The sequence below is a fragment of the Pteronotus mesoamericanus genome, unplaced genomic scaffold (assembly GCF_021234165.1).
Source record: "Pteronotus mesoamericanus isolate MK-2021 breed Mesoamerican mustached bat unplaced genomic scaffold, CSHL_Meso_final contig_657, whole genome shotgun sequence".
Taxonomy (NCBI): domain Eukaryota; kingdom Metazoa; phylum Chordata; class Mammalia; order Chiroptera; family Mormoopidae; genus Pteronotus; species Pteronotus mesoamericanus.
In genome coordinates, this window is record NW_026555229.1 from 5,713,049 (window position 1) to 5,731,313 (window position 18,265).

An 18,265-nucleotide genomic window follows, 5' to 3' on the forward strand; every position below is an offset into this window, starting at 1 on the left:
TGCTCTGTGAAATGAAGAGACCTGAATTAGATACCCAAGGTTTCCGCCACCTCTCACTTTTTCTATTTCTGCATGATAGGAATGGGTACAAGACACAGAAACAGAGTTGGAATGGAACAGATGAATCTGAGAAGCCAGACAGGACAGGCAGAATGAAAAGTGGGTAAGGGCAGGTTGGAATAAATTGTGGGACTGGTCCTAGGATGGAGGGAGCCTAGAAGCTGCCTCCTGTTGAAGCGTCCCCTTAAAGGGCACGATTTTGGTCTAGGTGATTTTGATACCGAGCGGCCTGGATGGGGCAGGAAGGAGGGAGTCGAGTAGCCCGCTCAGGGTCTCAAAATGCACCCCGCCCCCTTTCCAGCAAATCGTAGCTTTCCTCCCCATAATGCCCAGCAGATATTGCCAAGTTGCACTGCAACCGATCTCTAGCTAGCTCCACCTCTCCAACCGCCCAGCACAATTTTTCCCTTTTTATTGGCTTTTATTACTGTCACTCAGAGATCCCTTGTATCCATTGGTTGTTTCCTACCTACACTTTCCTTTTGCTGGTCATCTCACCTCCTTAGGCACAACCCACCTCTCGAAGCCAATTTTCTTTCTTCGATTGGATAGTTGGAATGTCACTTTTCACGGTGCAAAGTTATGATTGGCCGCGCGAGGCAGGGCTCGCGCAGTTACCAGGCAGCGGGATAGACTGAGGCTAGTTACCACGTCAGTGAGCTGACAGGGAAGGTAGCCGGCTCCACCACCCGTTCCGGCCGACTCTTCTCGGCCGCTGTGCGGTCCCTGATTACAGCTTCAACTTTCAGGAAAAGGGTTACTTCCTTTTTCCCATCTGCCATCATACTCGGGAGAGCCGCTCGGAGACGCCTTCGGGGCCCGGGCTGGACATGAGCAGCGGCTGCCGGTCCTGGGACTAGGCCCCGCCATTTTGGATCGGCTGACAGGTCAGCGAAGTCTCTTCTTAGAGTTCCAGGGTCGTGAAGGCCGCCCTGACATCGCGATAGGGAATAAGGGGACGAAGGCCTTTAAATTGGACGAGCCGGGGTGGATTAAGGGCTCAGGGGCAAGATTAAGACGAGGGAGAGAGTGCTGTGGAAGGCAACTGGGAGGAAAGTGAGGGCAAAGGTCAGGCCCCTGCCGCAGGTGGGGCGACTTAAACTCTGATTTCTGATCCCTTGCAGATGCCGGAATCCTTTTTCCCGTGTTCCCAGACTTGACTTAGACTTTAGCTCCTCTCATCCTGAGCTTTGTGCACTCTAAAAAGCATTGTACAATATCTGCTTTTCAGGGTTGATTTTTAGACCTTAGTTTCGATATGAGAGTCTCTTCAGGTTGTGTACAGCGACGACTCCTGTGTGACTGCCACATTAACGCAGCCATAGTGCTTCATTAATACTGGATGATGAACTAGTGCAACCTGGACTCCGGTAGTGAGGAGAGGTGTGCAAGGATTGAGGCCAGCAGTGTGGAGGCCTGGGCTCTGAGAGGCTTTCTTCTTATAGGGCAGCTCAAATGCCAGTCTGGATGTGGATGTGAGCTCTGGATTTATCTTCTGAGATTGTTTCTTCCTTTATACAAGTTGTTTTACAGATATTGTCTCCTGGTGTATATTTTTGGCTAGCATTTTCTCCCCAGGTCTTCTCACTTGCCTTAAGGAGATGAAGTTCAATCACAAGGAAGTCACTCTTTGATGACATATTTGGTAGAAAGCAGAGAGAGATTTGAAGAGTGGTAAAGTTTTATACTGTTGGCCTATCATTTTTAGTGGGTAAAAAGAGTCATAAGAGATGTTCAGGCAGTTTAAAAGTGTAGTGTCAAGAGAGCAGTGTGAATGATGGAACATAACCCCAAAAAGTGTAGTTCACGGCACTGTGATGACATTTGCTAAACTGCTATATTGTAAACCTTAAAGTCCTCCAAGGATAAAGAGTGCCTTTAGAAATGAGGAATAGTGTAGATAGTGTTTCTAAATGTACAACATAAAAATTTATATGCCTGAAAATAACTCTTTTATTTATTGATTTTTAGAGAGAGAAACATCGATTTGTTGTTCCAGTTAATTATGCATTTATTGGTTGATACTTATATGTGCCCTGACTGGGGATTGAACCCACAATCTTGAACCTGTAGCTTTGGTATATCGAGGACAACACTTTAACCAACTGAACTATCCAGCCAGGGCAGAAATTTTATGCCTTTAATTCAGGTGCCCAAGGCACTCCTCTGGGCTCTGTGGAGGATACAACCGAAAAGGTCTGTTTTGGGATTGCTCTGTTCAGTTTATTCACTTTTTAAAAGCAGAGGCATATACTGGTATGTGCAGTGGCCTAGTTACAGCATGTAGTAGGAATAAAGCAGTATCAATCTAATGCCTTTGAGCATGTAGTGGACACTCAATAAATGTTATCTGTACCCAGTATTAGTTTTAGTATGTGATCCTAAGTTATGACATGGTTCTGGTCCTGGCAGTCAGGACTTTTGCGTGGTGAGGTAGTAGTAACAAGGAGAGTCAAAAGCTCATTGTGTTAGAATGGGAAACTATCTGTAATCTAGACTGACTAAACTGTTTGTTTCTACCTAATGCCTTCTCCCATCCTGAAATTGTGTGTGTATGTGTGTGATTTAAAATAAGTGGGATGGAAATGGTACAGGCAACTATTTGCATTTTAAGTTGATGATCTAAGTTGCAGAATTTTCAAAAAAGTAGTTGAAAACGGGTGATGAAATGACATAGCCCAGGAAGTACCTAGGTTTGATGGGGCAGCCTTGCTCATCTGGGTTGATATGCCCTGTTAAGCCCTGTTGAGTTGAGATGCTTTGAATAAGAGACAATTTAGTCTTTGGGTAGATAGTGCAACCAATCCAGCATCTTTTCACTTTGGCCTGGAGGTGACTCAGGTATTAAAGATTTTCCCTTTTTTTAACTTAAAAAGTAATTTTCTAAATAAGAATAGTTCTTCACCCCCAGCCCTCACCCCAAATCAGAAAATTTGTACTTTCTTTAAGACTAGTGTTTGAGTTTTTTTAAAAGATGGGCAGTAGCCTGTATGTTCTAATCTTTACAGTGATGCTCATTGGCACAGTGGGAACTCAGGTTATAGACACTTCTCCTCTTGAGTAGCTGGGCACCAATCCCAGTTCAGCTTGTAGTTCTCAGAGTTCCACTACTATTTCACTTTCTTGTGTTCCAGAAGGCAGAATGACTGCCACTTTTAGGTGATAGCTTCATTGCAAAGGTACTGTAGGCAGCTAGAGTGGAAAAAGACACAGCTCCTGCTTTTGAGGAGACCCATAATATTTATACAGTACTCCTACAGGAAGGATTATTCTAGCCTTTGTATGCCACTTCTGTGGCTTGATCACAGTCTGTTCCTGTAGTTCGGTGTGACAAATTAGAATGATGCTGCCATCGGGGTATTAGTGGAGTTGAGCTGAAGGAGAGGGAAGGTTCATTTTACCCTCAGGCTGGAAGAGCTATGTAATTGTAATTGGCAGCTGTTTAGCTATTATTGTTCCGTTTTCTGTCAGTGTGTCCAACAGTAATTATTTAATTAAATAAGAATATAATAGAGCAGTGTGGGGACTTGGAGTCCCAATTATAGTGGAAGTGATCATGGAAGTAATGATTTGTTGCCATTATATAAACCAGGGATTATAAGCTCAAATGCCTGCGTATCAAGCAGGTAAATGAGTGAAGTGAGCCAAGTGGGAATGTATCAGGATGTGGTGGGGACTGTAGTTACACTGGAATGTGGGCACCGGATGCCAGGTTTCCTGTTTTCAGAAGAAATTGGAAATTCAGATCATTGGATTTGAAACTGTTGGCAACTAGTGAATCTTTAAAAAAATCTTTGCAGGTGGAGCAAAATCTGTCTGTGGACTGGATTCTGCCCCTATGACAGTGGGTGACCCCTGATAAGCGAGATGGGCAGGCCTTATGAGACTGCAGTTCTTTTTATATACTCACTCAGACTAAGTTTTTATCTTTGTCCTACTCTGCCACTGTCACCCTTATACCTTGGGTACCTTGAGTGGTTAAAAGATGAGTGAGAGAAACCTTGTTTTATTTTTCATCTTCTAACTGGCAGGTGGGACATCTTTGGACAGCTTTGGCCATATCTTACTGACTCACTTTGCAATATAGTTCTTGGGATAAACTCAGAATCTCCAGAAGGGGCAGGTGCCATGGCAGAGCTAAAGTACACTGGTCACCTGATTATCAGGTTTGGGAGGATTTTCCAGTCCTGTTCTGTCACGGCACCAGCTTTTTCCCTGGTTTGACTTTCTCTTTCCTCCACCCTTTGTGTAAATTTCTCGAGCCCAATTAGTTGTTTACTAGTGCAGTAATTCTTGGTCACTTTCAATAAAGCACAACTATGATGTGTTCCTTGGCCAGCTCTGGAAACCTTGTAAACTCTGCATCTTTAGTGCTCTTCTGCAACGTTTGAGAAATTGAGTGAAGATAAACCTTGGAAGGGCTAAGGTACCAGGGAGCTGAACAGAAAACCCTCTCAGAAAACCCATCAGCGTTCTCTTGGTTTGCAGAGCTCTGTATTAGACACAAAATCACCACGAAAAAGAAAAAAACAACAACAACTGAGTCTTTGCCTTTGGAGAATCTAATTTCTAATTTGTTAAGGACAACCCTTAAAAAAGTTAGGAAAAAAATAGCTTAAATAATGATGTACTAATGACAACTAGAACCAAAGGAAATAATATATAAACATATATGAAGAATTGACAGTTACATAAAGAATTATATACAGGGTCTGGCACAGATAATGGCCTGTTTTTGTTACAAAATCTTTTATTACAAAACCATAGCCATATACTATATTTTGCCATGTATAATGCGCTCCTGTCTATAATGAGTACCCATGTTTTTGGCCCAAACTTTCAGGAAAAAAATGTTTTAATTTTTAATTCTATTATTTATTTATTTATATTTAGAAACAAAACTGATTATTGAATTCCAGGGTATTATTTTGCATATGGATATCTTTATTGCTTCCTAGATTTACACTTTTAATGCATAAATAAGAGTTAAAAACATTTATATAGATGCAGGATTAGTACTATCCATGTATAATATGCATCCTTATTTTTCCCTCAAAAATTTGGGCAAAAAATACACATTATACATGGCAAAATGCAGTAATTCTGTAACATACCACACTCAAGCATACCATATGACATTTTAGGTGAAATGTTCAAATTAAAATTATAAATTATTACAATCATATTATTACCCTAACAACCACACTCAGGCAAGCCTTACTTCTGCAGAACCCTGTATTTCACCTAGGAAATGTGAACATGCAAATAGCATATGAGGAGACTTCAGGAAGATAGATGTAAGAATGGAAGCATTATGATTTGGTTGGTGGGTAAATGTGGATTCATTTTGTCTCTAGGGTGGCGTGTATGGAAGGTTTGTAATTTCTCGTACAGAAACAAATATGGGATGCAGAAAGGTTCGTTTGCCTGGCTTAGAGTCCTTGTCTTCTGTGAAGTTACTGTTTTCACAAGAGGTGGATGTAGCTGCACCACTATTAAAGAGTCAACCTTGGTGTTAGTTCATTAATTTTTTTGTTCATTTAGTATTTATTATTTTCTTTAGTATATATCAGACATTTGGAATAAAAATGTGAATAGTTATGGTTTCTTCTTGAGTTGCTCATAAGCTCACGGGAAAGACAGACAAAACAATTTAAATCAGTATAAAATGTGTTTAAATAGAGCTATGCACAATGCTATGGAGTGACACTAAAGGAGCACTAATACTCTCTGGGGGCAGGGGCTAGCTAGGAAATAGTAAACAGAGCTGGCATTATCATAGTAATAGCTAACATGTTTTGGGTTTTAATATCCCTGGTACTATGCTAGGTGCTTCATAGGCTTCTTATTTAGGCCCCACAACAAATGGATGAGGAAGTACTATCTCCATTTTGTGATGGAGAACTGTGATCTGGGGGTCAAGAAGTTAAGAAACTTGGCTAAGATCATATGGGTGGTAACAGTCAGGATTGGAGCTCAGGTCTGTATTGACTCTGAAGCTTGTTCTTGTCACCACTGTGGTATTCATTGAGTTTTGGATGGACTGAGGAAGGCTTTTCCAAGAGGATAAGAGTGGAGGAAAAGATTAAAAATGGAAAGGGAACAGCATGTGCAAATGCAGAGAGAGAACAATGACTGTACCTTTAAAAAGAAGGAACTTTTGGTAGTCTATTTTATATATACAAAGAATACGAGGTCTGTCCAGAAGGTACCCAGCCATGTGATAAGAAAAGTAGAGACATTTATTGAAGAAGATACCAGATACAAGAAACATTGTACATAGGACAATGATACCTCAGTTCCCTTCAAAGTAGGCACTTTAGGACCTCACATAGTTCTCCCAATTGCCATGAGCTGCCCCATTGTATTTTTCTGAATCCCATTCATGGTCTGAAATCTATTCTCTTTCAAAGGTGGTTTTAGTTTTGGGGAAAGCCAGAAGTCTCCGTGACAAATCTGGGCTGTAGCGGGGCTGAGTCCCCTGGGTGACTTGATGTTTTGCAAAAAAAACCCTGCATGAGATGTGATGCATGAGAGGACGTGTTGTTGTGATGAAACTGCCAATCACCAGTTGCCTATAGCTGCAGCCTTCTGAATGAATCATCTGGATATTTTCCATAGAGGAATGTTCAAGCTTAACACAAATTTGATGCAGATTCATTGCTCTACTCACTCAGTCATTTTGAATGCGACAGCTACACAGTATACAGCCTCACTCAGGGGCGTCTATGGCCCCCACTGACTAGTACATTGGAGTCGCCATTGTTCATACATGTGCATTCCAGTCCACTCTTCTTGGCTGCCAGGTTACATCGATGTTGCACAAACCATTTTTGTTATACTAACAATGGCTGGACTTTTTCCACGCAGACCTTGTATATATAGCATACACAGGGCATCAATATTCTCCACTCAGCTTAAAAAACAACATCACCAAAACTGAGGCCACATGTATGCCCTTTCCTGACAGTCACACCCTCCTCCCCCAGCTGCTATTCTAAATTTTGGGGGAATTTCCTTGGGATATAGTCCTAGCAGTGTAATTGCTGAAATATAGAACATGAAGTTCTCCAACTTTGCAAGATACTGTCAAATTATTATCCATGAGTTTTATCAAAATTTACATACCAGCCACTTGGTTTGCATTTTTACCAATTCTTAGTACTGTCAGATTAAAATTTTTGTCCTAACGTGGGGGTGTAAAATGGTATCTCATTATAATCTTATTTTATAATTTTTTTGATTATTAATGAAGCTCATAATCTTTTTAATTGTTTGCTGTTTGTATTTCCTTATTCTGTAAAATACCTATGTCTCTTGCCAATTTTGGGGAGGGTTTATATGTCTATTCTTATAGTTTAGTAGAAGTTATTTTATATTATGAATATTGCTTCTTTATTAGTCATGTTACAATTATTTTATCCATTTGTAATTTATCTTTTCCCTCTTTTTTATGGTGTCTTTTGAATAAATCTTTAATTTTTAAAAAAATCCTCACCTGAGGATATGTTTATTGCTTTGGGGGGTGGGGGGGCGGAAAGAAAGAAACATTGATGTGAGAGAGAAACATTGATCTGTTGTACCTTGGAGACTGAACCACAACCTGGTATGTGCACTGACCGGGGATTGAACTCATAATCTTTTGGTGTACAAGACATGACTCCAACCAGCTGAGCCATCCAGGCAGGGCTAAATGTCTTTAATTTTAACACTGCTTAATTTACCAATTTTTTTATGGGTTGTGTGTTTTGCTTCCTGACTCGGTGTTTCTCCCCTATGTTGAGATTATGAAAATATTCTTATATATTATCTTCTAAAAGTTCTCAAGTTTTGTTTTGTTTTACATTTAAATCTTTAATTTATTTGAAATAGAATTTTTGGTATTCCATGAAGTAAGGATCCACTTTATTGTTTCTGTTTCTCCTGCTTTTGTTTAGATCTAGAGGGAGTTGCTGGTTGATACAGCGATTCCGCTTTGGAACCTCTTGGGGTGAGTAACTGGCATGCTGCAAAGCGTCATTCTGAATGCTATATAGATCCGGCTTTAAACAGAGAGGACTTTTAAAGAACATAGGAGTATGTTGCTCAGAGTCTCTGGGTCAGTGGCTTTATCTGACCAGGGATGTTACTTAGTGTGTACTTTTTGGTTGTTCCTTCTCATGTTATTTCTGATACAACATAAACCTTAAGTTCTTCTCTGCCACACTTATATGCAGTCTCCACAGGTCTTTGTGACTTTGTGACAAGGGGTTCTGAGTCATTAGGTACCAGACAGCAAGTGGTTCATCAGAGCTTCCCATCTGAAGCTGAAGGACTGATTCCCTTGGAAGATTCGCTGTGTGAAGAGAGAAATACTCAGAGGCTGGAGGGAGATTAGGCAGCTGTGCATAGTCTTTAAAAATAATTCCTTTTTTATTCCCTAAATTTTTTTTCCCCTAAGAAAAGAAGTTTAAGACTTTTTTTTTCTTTTTTTTTTGCTTAGATCTTTGCTAGCTTAGAAAGTTGTTAGCTTTTGGTGCCTAATGAATTTTGATCGAATGTTAGGTTGATTACTTCAGTTGGAATCCCGGTTCAAAATTTATCTCTTCCAGGAAGCTTCCCAAATAGCATGTAGCTTCTACTAGTTATCGGTTAGTCCCATTGGCACTTTCGTTCGCAATTTGTAGTACAGTGTTGTTGTTTTCTTGTTGCTGTTGTTTTTAGTATGGGTGTTTTCTCTCATTCTTTTAGTTCTCTGAAAGAGAAATTAAGTATATTCTTATTTTACAATTCCCTTTCTAGGCCCTCCAAAATAATTTTACAATGAGGTACAATGATAGGTATTCTGGGGGCCCTGTCTTGTGCAAAATATGGAAATGGAATAATAATCTTACATTGAAGGACTTCCAAAGTATGCCCCTCACTTGCTATTCTAGCTTTACCTCTAGTTACTTCCCTAGAAATAATGTTCCAGCCAGTCTGGAATAATCATGATCCCCTAAATACATACCAAATTTTCCTACCTATAAGCCTTTATTCATGCCATTCTCTCCTTACAATTTTGACTTTCTAAACCCTGTCTTTCAGTTGCCTTTCTAGGGCTTCTGCCAGAAATAATATTCTTTTCTTCACTCCTGTAACACTGTGTGTCACTCATGTATTGGAGGTATGATATAGTTTGTGTGTATGTATATGTTTCATCTACTAGATTATAAATTCCTTGTGGGCTGGGCACAATATAGGGACCATTCTATACCACTGTGCCTAGGATTTTGCTTGGCAGGAGCTAAGGAATGTCTGATTGACTGAAGTAAATGTTATTTAATTAACTTTGCTGCTTTTAATCATTTATGGAAGGAATATTACAACTACTTTTCTAAGGAGCCTACTCATTTAAAAAAAATCAGGTAATTAAAAATTTAAAATAGGTAACAGGTAATACATGTATGTGACACAAAATTCAAAAAGTACAAAATAATGTACAGAGAAAAGTAAGTCTTCCTATCACCCCTCTTCTGCAGTCCCCCAGTTCTTTTCTCTGGAAATAGCTTCTGAGTTTCTTAAAAATCCTTCCAGAGATGTAGAGCATACGCATCTTGCCTAAATAATTTAAGGAAGGAGGAATACTAGAGATTTATCTTTACTGATGCTTTTAATTATTTTCAAATTTCTTCTTGGTTCCCCTTCTCCTCAAAAGAAAAGTTATATATTCTCATTTTTTAATCTTCTCAGAAAGAGAACATTGTTGTGTGCCTAAGCCATTTGGAAAGAAGATAGTCTTCTAAGACTAAGCTAGTTATTTATTTAAATTGTCATTAAAATAAATTCTGTCTTGCCCTTGCTGGATGGCTCAGTTGGTTGGAGTGTCATCCTTCACACCCAAGTGTTCTGGGTTGAATTCCCGATCAGGGCACATACCTGGGTTGTAGGTTTGATTCCTGGTTGGGGTGCGTGTGGGAGGCAGCCAGTTGATGTTTTCTCACATCCATGTTCCTCTCTCTTTCTCTTTCTCTCTAATCAATATCACATGTCCTTGGGTGAGGATTAAAATAAATAAATGAACAAAATAAATTTAGTCTTGTGTTGGATTCCATTATGGATTGGGGAAGGTGTTATGGGCCTGGACAAAATTTGTACCAGTTCTTTCCTTTATTGTAGTGTTTTTCATACTTCTTACTTTCTGGAGGGCCCTGTCTTGTGTAAAGTATGCAAATAGAGCTACTTGCAGGATTCATTTTTTTCTCTATAACTCTGGTTCAGTTTTCTTTTAGATCTCACTGAACTCTGTAAATGCTTTATGGGCAGAAATGTACAGTAATACATTCTTCTTGTAAAAAAAATTAAAACATTAGAGATAAGGCTAGAATATTCTCTGATTATATTCAGATTTCACAATACCTTCTCTAAAGATAACTATTATTATTGAGGTTGGGGTACATTGCCCAAGACCTTTTATTCTGTGTTTATATCTGTGTGTGTGTGTGTGTGTGTGTGTGTGTGTGTGTACACACCCCTGTATAAAATATATTTAGTATACTTAACAACATGGATGATTCGCAAACATAATGTTTCAAGGGAAAAGGGCAAATTACAGAATATATATGATATATTAGTTACATAAAGTATAAAAATGCAGGATAATACTGTATATTGTTTAAAGATACATACCAATGAAGTAAAAGTATAAAACAATATAAAAGTTTAATAAACATCAGATTTAGAATAGTGGGACCTGTGGATGAAAGGGAGAAGGATATGATTAGGGAGGATACAGAGAGACTTCAGTTGTACTATTCTTAATTGGGATACTGGCCATAATATTACTCTTTGTATCTTACCATATGTTAAATACTGCATTTTAAAATTTTTATTTATTGATTTGGGAGAGAGCGGGGAGGGGAGAGAGAGAGACATTGATTTGTTGTTCCACTTATTTATTCATTCATTGGTTGACTTTTGTATGTGCCCTGATTGGGGATTGAATCTGCAAACTTGATGTATCGGGACGATCCTCTAACCAACTGAGCTACCTGGCCAGGGCAATATTGAATATATGTGTGTGTGTGTGTATAAAAATACATATATATATAAATACATATATGTGTGTATATGTATACACATACACAAATTAAGCACAAATCAGAGTAGCCAAGACTTTTTTCTTTAAAGATTTTATTTATTTTTTTAGAGAGAGGGAAAAAGGGAGAGAAACATTGATCGGTTGCTTCTCTCATACCCCTATCTGGGGACCTGGCCAACAACCCAGGCATGTGCCCTGATTGGGAATCAAACTGGTGACCTTTTGGTTCGCAGGTGGGCACTCAACCCACTGAGCTACACCAGCCAGGGCAGTATTGAATATTTTTAAAAACAAAAATCTAGGGAGGAGGGGACAGTGGAGGAAAAATGGAGGCAAAATCTGCAATATTGTCAACAATAAAAATAAAGAAACCCTCCCCCCCAAAAGCTAGCCTTTTGTGTATGATGGGTTGGTTTCTACGTTAGTGGTAACACACAGTACGCCTGACTGCTCTTTCCATGTCTTAATTTGTTTTGTATCGTTAGCACTCAGAAAGATGTTTTATGCATAGTAGGTCCTGGAATTCCTTCGCTTACCCTAATAGCTACACTATTTAACTTTCCTTTAAGCCTGATCTGAATGTTTGTCTAACTGTATACAATACCACCCCCTCCTTTTTTCCCCCTTTATTTTTAAAATTTTGTGTTTCTGAGGAGGGTTTCTAAATAATGGAAAGTGGTAAGTTGGTTTTACATGCTTTTAGGGTTTCTCTATGCCAAGAAGAAATTCTGGGGGTTTTTTGTTTTTGATTTTTGGTTTTTAATATTTTCACCTGGGAAGAGAATGAAATATCTTTCCCAAGTGCTGTTCTAGACATCAAAGAAAGTGGTAGTTAAGTGGTAATTAAGTTGGGAGCACTTAAAATACTAAAATAGTATTTCAGCTTCTCTTCAGAGATTCATATAGAAGCAGTTTTAGAAAGAGTCTATCTTTCAGTCTGCTTATTAGAGGTTTCCTGCTATAAGCAAATGAACTTGACTTTTCAGAACTTCTTAAAGGTTATATCACTGCTACTGTCCAGTTTTATGGAGCTGACTTGGTAGAATGGATGTAGCCTATAAGTTGACATTGTAACTGTGGTTCTTAACTAAGGCTATTTTTCTAACAGCCCTCATTCTTTTAACTTGAGCTTTTACTATTTATTGAATGAATAAAAAAGAACAAAGGGAAGATCTGAAATATTGATAATATATCTTTAACAACAGAGACATACCTGCATACATTATGGCCTCATAGGAGAGAATTTTGGGGACCATTAGCTTTGAAGAATTTGACATGTTTACTAGAGATTGTTGATGGGCCTTTGAGAAATTGTCTGGATTGTTGCTTGTTGGTTTATATCTTAAACTTCCAGAAATCTTGGTACTGAAAAGTTAAATTGTAGTTTTAACCTTACCAGCTACAGATTCAAGTGTGGATATGCTCTGCATAAGCAAATATTAACTAGACTTTTTTCTTAACTGTTTTGATAGGTTTGCCAGGATGGTGGATAAGAATATTTACATCATTCAAGGGGAGATTAACATTGTGGTTGGGGCTATCAAACGAAATGCCCGATGGAGCACCCATACTCCATTGGTAAGTGAGGAATAGTCAGAAAGCTTGGTCACTGATTTGTTGTTGGGGATCTGTGCATGGTTAAAACAGTAATCAATTGCCCGGTAATAATGAGAATAATAGGAATTCAGAGTTGTTCTTGGTATCAAGGACCCTTCTGTTTATTCCAACTAGTGTCAAATTTATAGGCTGCCTTTTTTCTCTGAGACCCAAAAGATGAAACCATTCTTTTCTTTATTTTTAAAGCAGTCTTTTAAAAATTTGATTTAAGGGGATGGAAGGGGAGGGCACGGGGGGAGAGAGAGAGAGAGGGAGAAACACCAATTTGTTGTTCCACTTATTTATACATTTATTGGTTAATTCTTGTACGTGCCCTAACTGAGGATCAAACCCGCAACCTTGGCATATTGGGACCAACGTTCTAATCAAGTGAGCTACCTGGCCGGGGCCTGATACAGATCTTCAAACTATTTTTGTAAACAACGTAAGCTAGTATTTGGGACTTCTTTAAAATACCTAAAAATTTCAGAAAGAGTTCTTATCTTCTAATTCCCTAGGGCTATCAAATTCATTTAAGTTAGTTTAGTTATTTATACATGGAGTATGGCTTGGTAACGGTACTCCTTGGGAGTTCAGCAAGCTTCTATATATAGAGCAGGCCATATCTTGCCAGTCAGATGAATAAGAAATTTACCTACTGTAAAGCTGGCTTCTTTGTTGCATATGTTATGTTCAAGGTTTTGTTTTTTTTTTTGTACAGTTGTACAAAACACTTTGTGGCACAATTGTAAAAACAGGTTTAGACATTTCCAACTTGGTGTTTGGAAATTTCTTATGTTTATTTATAAAAATTGTTTTAGAAGTGAGATGGGGTCAGGAACATCTTTGAAATGAATATGTGTGATTATACAGTGAGTATGAAGAAGGAGAAGAGATAGAATAACACACATGTCTTAGTCTGTTTGGGGCGCTATAACAAAATACCACAAACTGGGTAGCTTATAAACAACAGACATTTATTTTTCACAGTTCTGGAGCCTGAAAGTCTGAGATCAGGATGCCAGCATGGTCAAGTGGGGGCCCTCTTCTGGGTCTCAGACTTCTCGTTCTGTCCTCAACATGGTGGAAGGGGCAAGGGAGCTCTCTTGGGCCTCTTTTATAGGGCACTTATTCCATTCATGAAGGTTCTGCCTTCATGACCTAATCATCCACCTTTTAAAGAACCCCACCTTCTGATACCATCACCTTGGACATTAGAATTTCAACATATAAGTTTTGAGGTGACACAAACATTCAGACCATGGCAAATATGAAGGACCTGGCAGTCTGTGGTAGCTTGAGTGCTGTGGTCATGGTATTGATTAGTATTTCAGGATTTACTATTTTAGGTAAGCCCAGAGGACCTCTGTGAATTAAGAAATTAAGGAACTGAAAAAGTGTACAGCTAACTTTTTTTCCTAAAAAGAAAAACTTACCGGATTTTCTGGTTGGATTCAGAGAAAGAGCCCTTGATCGGACCTTTATTTCCCTCTTCCTCTTTGTCCAACATTGACTTTTTAAAAAATACCTATGTGTTACAGGATGAAGAACGGGATCCTTTGCTGCATAGTTTCAGTCATCTGAAGGAGGTTTTAAACAATATAACAGGTAAGTCTTCACATCTATGTAGACTATTTATCCTGGTTAAAAAAAACCAAACAATAAAAACATGTGTTTGATTTACTGCAGGGATAGACAACTTTTTCTGTAAAAAAGTGTTGCAGGGATGGACAGACTTTTTCTGTAAAAAAATGTTGCAGGGATGGACAAACTTTTTCTGTAAAGTAAATATTGTAGGCTTTGCAGGCCATAGCAACTGTGCAAGTACTCAAATCTGCCATTGTAGTTCAAAAGCAGACATAGATAATACTTAAATAAATGAGTGATAAATCAAATAAAAAAAGAAGGTTGCAATCCAGGTTTTACCCTCGTGTGTAGATTGCCTCTGGTTTACTGTATTGCTGGTCCTTTTCCTAGAGTTACTACAAGGGTGTCCCACTTCAGTGGGAAATCAGCATTCATACAGTGATAAATTTCCTTCATTATTTGTAAGTTATTTTGGTTAATTTTTGTTTTGTTTTGTTTTAACTACTTTCTTTGTGTACCTGATGCATGCTCTGAGATGTAGGAAGTTTGCGGCACAAATAAAGTTTTTAGTATTTGCAACAAAACCTTTCTGTTGTAGAAAGTCATTGTCACTTTTAGGGCCTTAACGTTCTCTAATGCAGATTTTTCATTCTCCATGTGTTCCCAGAAAATTTTTTCCCACCGTGTTTCCCTAATCATAATAAGCTTATGTAATATTTACGGGGGTGGGGGACCCCTCAAAACCCCCAGAATTTATTTATAAAAATAAACAAGTGCCTAATTTTGTATAAAATATTGTGTATTTATTCTTACGTGTTTAAACTTCAGTCACCTCTCTATTAGATGCAATACACCTATTGAGATGTTTTTTCTACTGCTCAAAACAATTTTTGAGCTTGTCAATTTTGATACCTTTTAGTACTTCTGCCGTTTTTTGTTTCACCACATTGGCAAAGCATTCCCCTTTAAGGACTCTTTTCATCTGGGGATACAAACAAAAAAAGTCACTTGGGGCAAGATCAGGTGAATAAAGGAGAGTGGCACACAGGGGTCATGACATTTGTGGTCAACAACTACTGAACTCTCAGTGCAGTGTGGACAGGTGCACTGGTAAATCACCCATCATGAAATGGGCAAACGTGTTGAAAGAGTCTTAAAAAAAATCCACTGAAGCTGAACACAACCTTTCACAACCACACCAGCCGGTACACTGATAGAGATGGGTTCCTAGAACACTCACCTAGTGGGGGAAGCTTGCTTGTACTAGAAGGGGTCTGTCCTCCAGAAAATAATTCTGGGTTTTTTTGGGGTCCCTCTTTGTATATGTTTAGAATTTTAAAATCCACTTTCATGTTTATTACGTTATTGAACTCATACACTACCCTGTAAGGGAGGCTTGGCGTATATTGTCCCTTTTTATGAATGAAGTTGAAACCCAGAGACTTTTTAAGTGATTTAGCTGAGGTCACACTGATCCTAAGGGGTGGAGTCAAAGCTAGAATTTGGTCCCTAATGCCTGGTTTAGTACAGTGTTTTGTATTGCTTCTGTTCATACAATTAGAGGAGAATGTACAGAGGAATTGCCTTATGTATGTGTATATATGTGTGTTTTGGGGGAGGCAAGTCTCAATACTGTTGGGTTTTTCAAGGAGGGAGGAGGCGATCAAGACTGAAACGGGAAGCCTCAGAGCTGTGCTGCTCTGTTGACTGTAAGGGACTTTTGCAATGTTACATCCCTGGAATGGTTTTTAGCTAATAACAGATCTAAGACCACAATTGAAATTGTTTTTTAGGCTTATGGAAATTAAGTAACAATAAACAAATACATTTCCTTCTTTCATGAGGAATATAGGAGAATATCTGGAGGGAAAAACATCTTTTTTACTTTCCTAAACATTGGCTGAAGTTATCTAAGGATTCTCTACATGTTTTCTTTAAGAGAGTAAATTCCAAGCTATTGAAAAGCATTGGAAATGTTAGTCAAGAAGGATCAAGTATAGAGGAGGTAGTTGTTAGCTATTTAGCAGGGTGAATGTTGCAACTAGGTGGTAGGTTCTTATTTTATGGCCTATATTGTAAGTGACTTCAGTGCTTTAGAAAGGGTTGTCTGCTTGCACAGTTTTATTTATTTTTTATTTTTTTTTACACTTTACAGATAAAGCTTACATATCCAAATAAGAAAGAAAATATAGTGAGTAGATATTTACAGCTCTTCTTGGAGGGTCAGAATTCAGAGTACTGTCTAAGAGCTGTTAAGTGGATTAAATAAATGAATATATTTAGAAACATTTAACAACTTTTAAACATTTATTTTTAGAGAGAGGGGAAGGGAGGGAAAAAAAGAGAAACATCAATGTAGTAGAGAAACATTGATCAGCTGCCTCTCGCATATACCCCAATCAGAATCTAAATCTGCAACCTAGCCATGTGCCTTGGCTGGAATTGAACCATTTGCTTTGTGGGACCACATCCAACTAACAAAGCTGCAAGCATCAGAGCTGGCAAACATTTTATACACAGCCTGGGATTGTTGTATTGGTTAGTAACGCCTTCAAATGGCTGAGATCAGACTGGAGTAGCCTTGTAGGCCTTTTGGACACTCTGTGGACATAGAGGAGCTGAGGTGGTGCCGTTATCCTGACAGCCACAATTCCTGTTTGCCATCCAATCCATATCCCATACTTATTTTCTCTACCCTGACATACCCTGAGACTTCAACTCAGAGGCTGTATCTGTGGTGAGTAGTACAGTCCAGGACTTGGGTGTCGACAGACCATGTAAGAGCTACCAGGCTGAGTCTGCTGCCTAATTTTCTTACACCCTTGAGTTAGGAATCCAGGTTATCTGCTGCTTGAAACTAATATAAACCAGAATGTGCTGAGAAGCTAGTTCTATTAGTGGTACTAGGAACATACCTGGGTGTTACCAAGCTTTCCTCTGGGGGAAGGAAGAGGGTGCTAGTATTTTCTAGGGGCCAACAGTATGGCAAATGCTGAAATTGTGCCTGCCAAGGTTGTCCCATTGGTCTTGGGTTTTAGCATTTTACCTGCCTGAGAAAATGACAGAGTGGACCCAAAATAGAGCATTTCATGGTCTTTTGATTGGTTCTGACCCCCCACACAGTGCTGGCTTCTAGGGCAGGTTTATGGGTTAGCTGCCCCTGTGGTCCTGGACTCTGCAATCCATGACCAATTCCTTGTTCCTTTTACTGAAACAAACAGATTTTTCTGATTGGCAGTGTCAGGAGGACTGCTTTCTTGGAAGCCTGTTAATGGTTGGAGGCTGGGAAAGGGTTTTGAACTTGGAGAGAGTAACTAATGAGACTGCTCTTGCTCTGTGACTAGAAATGGTGTACTGCTTAGATTGGAGGAGGTATGGCAGGAATTCTAGGACTTCCACTCAATTTAACTCATGAAACTCACTTCGGCATGATGTGTTTTTACAAAGGCTTTCTATTTGCATTCTTCTATGTTTTCTCCTGGCTTAGTTGGTTAAGAATATTACTTTTGGAAAGAGGTGCTTCATTGGACATTGTCAGTAAACCAAAATGATTTTTTTTTCTTTTCTTGTAAGTAGTCAGAGGATCATTTAAATACATAAGCACTATCTATTCCTTCTGGAGTATTTGAGCATTGTGAAGGAAATAAGTCCATTGTCTCTAGTAAGGTTGGCTAAGTTCATACCTTTTATTCTCACAGATATGTATCTCTGGACCACATTTGGAGTCAGTATTTGCCCACACTGCATGATGACTTCATGCTCTGTAGCATTTGGAGTAATAGAATATTCTAATACCAAATCTAAAGACAAGGTTGCACTTGGAAGATACAGGGTGCCTAAGAGCAAAGTTTGCATATTGCTACTTTGGGTAAAGCTTTTGTTCATGACCAGTGAGACCTGACTGCTGCCCCTTTAAGAATCCTTTTAGGAGGTTATTCTGAAAAAGTTAAAGCATATATGTTG

The 18,265-nt window shown here is 38.9% G+C and overlaps 1 protein-coding gene across 10 annotated transcripts in view; it reads left to right on the forward strand.

Annotated features, from left to right (window-relative positions):
• The first annotated feature begins 676 nt into the window (after positions 1-676).
• GBF1 (golgi brefeldin A resistant guanine nucleotide exchange factor 1) overlaps positions 677-18,265 on the forward strand; it is a 129,411-nt gene continuing 111,822 nt past the window's right edge. For 6 of the 10 annotated variants that reach the window (XM_054581417.1, XM_054581419.1, XM_054581418.1 and 3 more), the window contains exons 1-3: positions 9,181-9,205; positions 12,592-12,697; positions 14,257-14,323. In XM_054581417.1, the coding sequence (XP_054437392.1) occupies positions 9,195-9,205; positions 12,592-12,697; positions 14,257-14,323 (184 nt within the window). In that variant the 5' untranslated portion in view covers positions 9,181-9,194. Of the gene's footprint in view, positions 948-7,997; positions 8,051-9,180; positions 9,206-12,591; positions 12,698-14,256; positions 14,324-18,265 lie in introns of those variants that run through there. The other 4 variants (XM_054581425.1, XM_054581427.1, XM_054581421.1 and 1 more) reach the window with 3 other exon arrangements.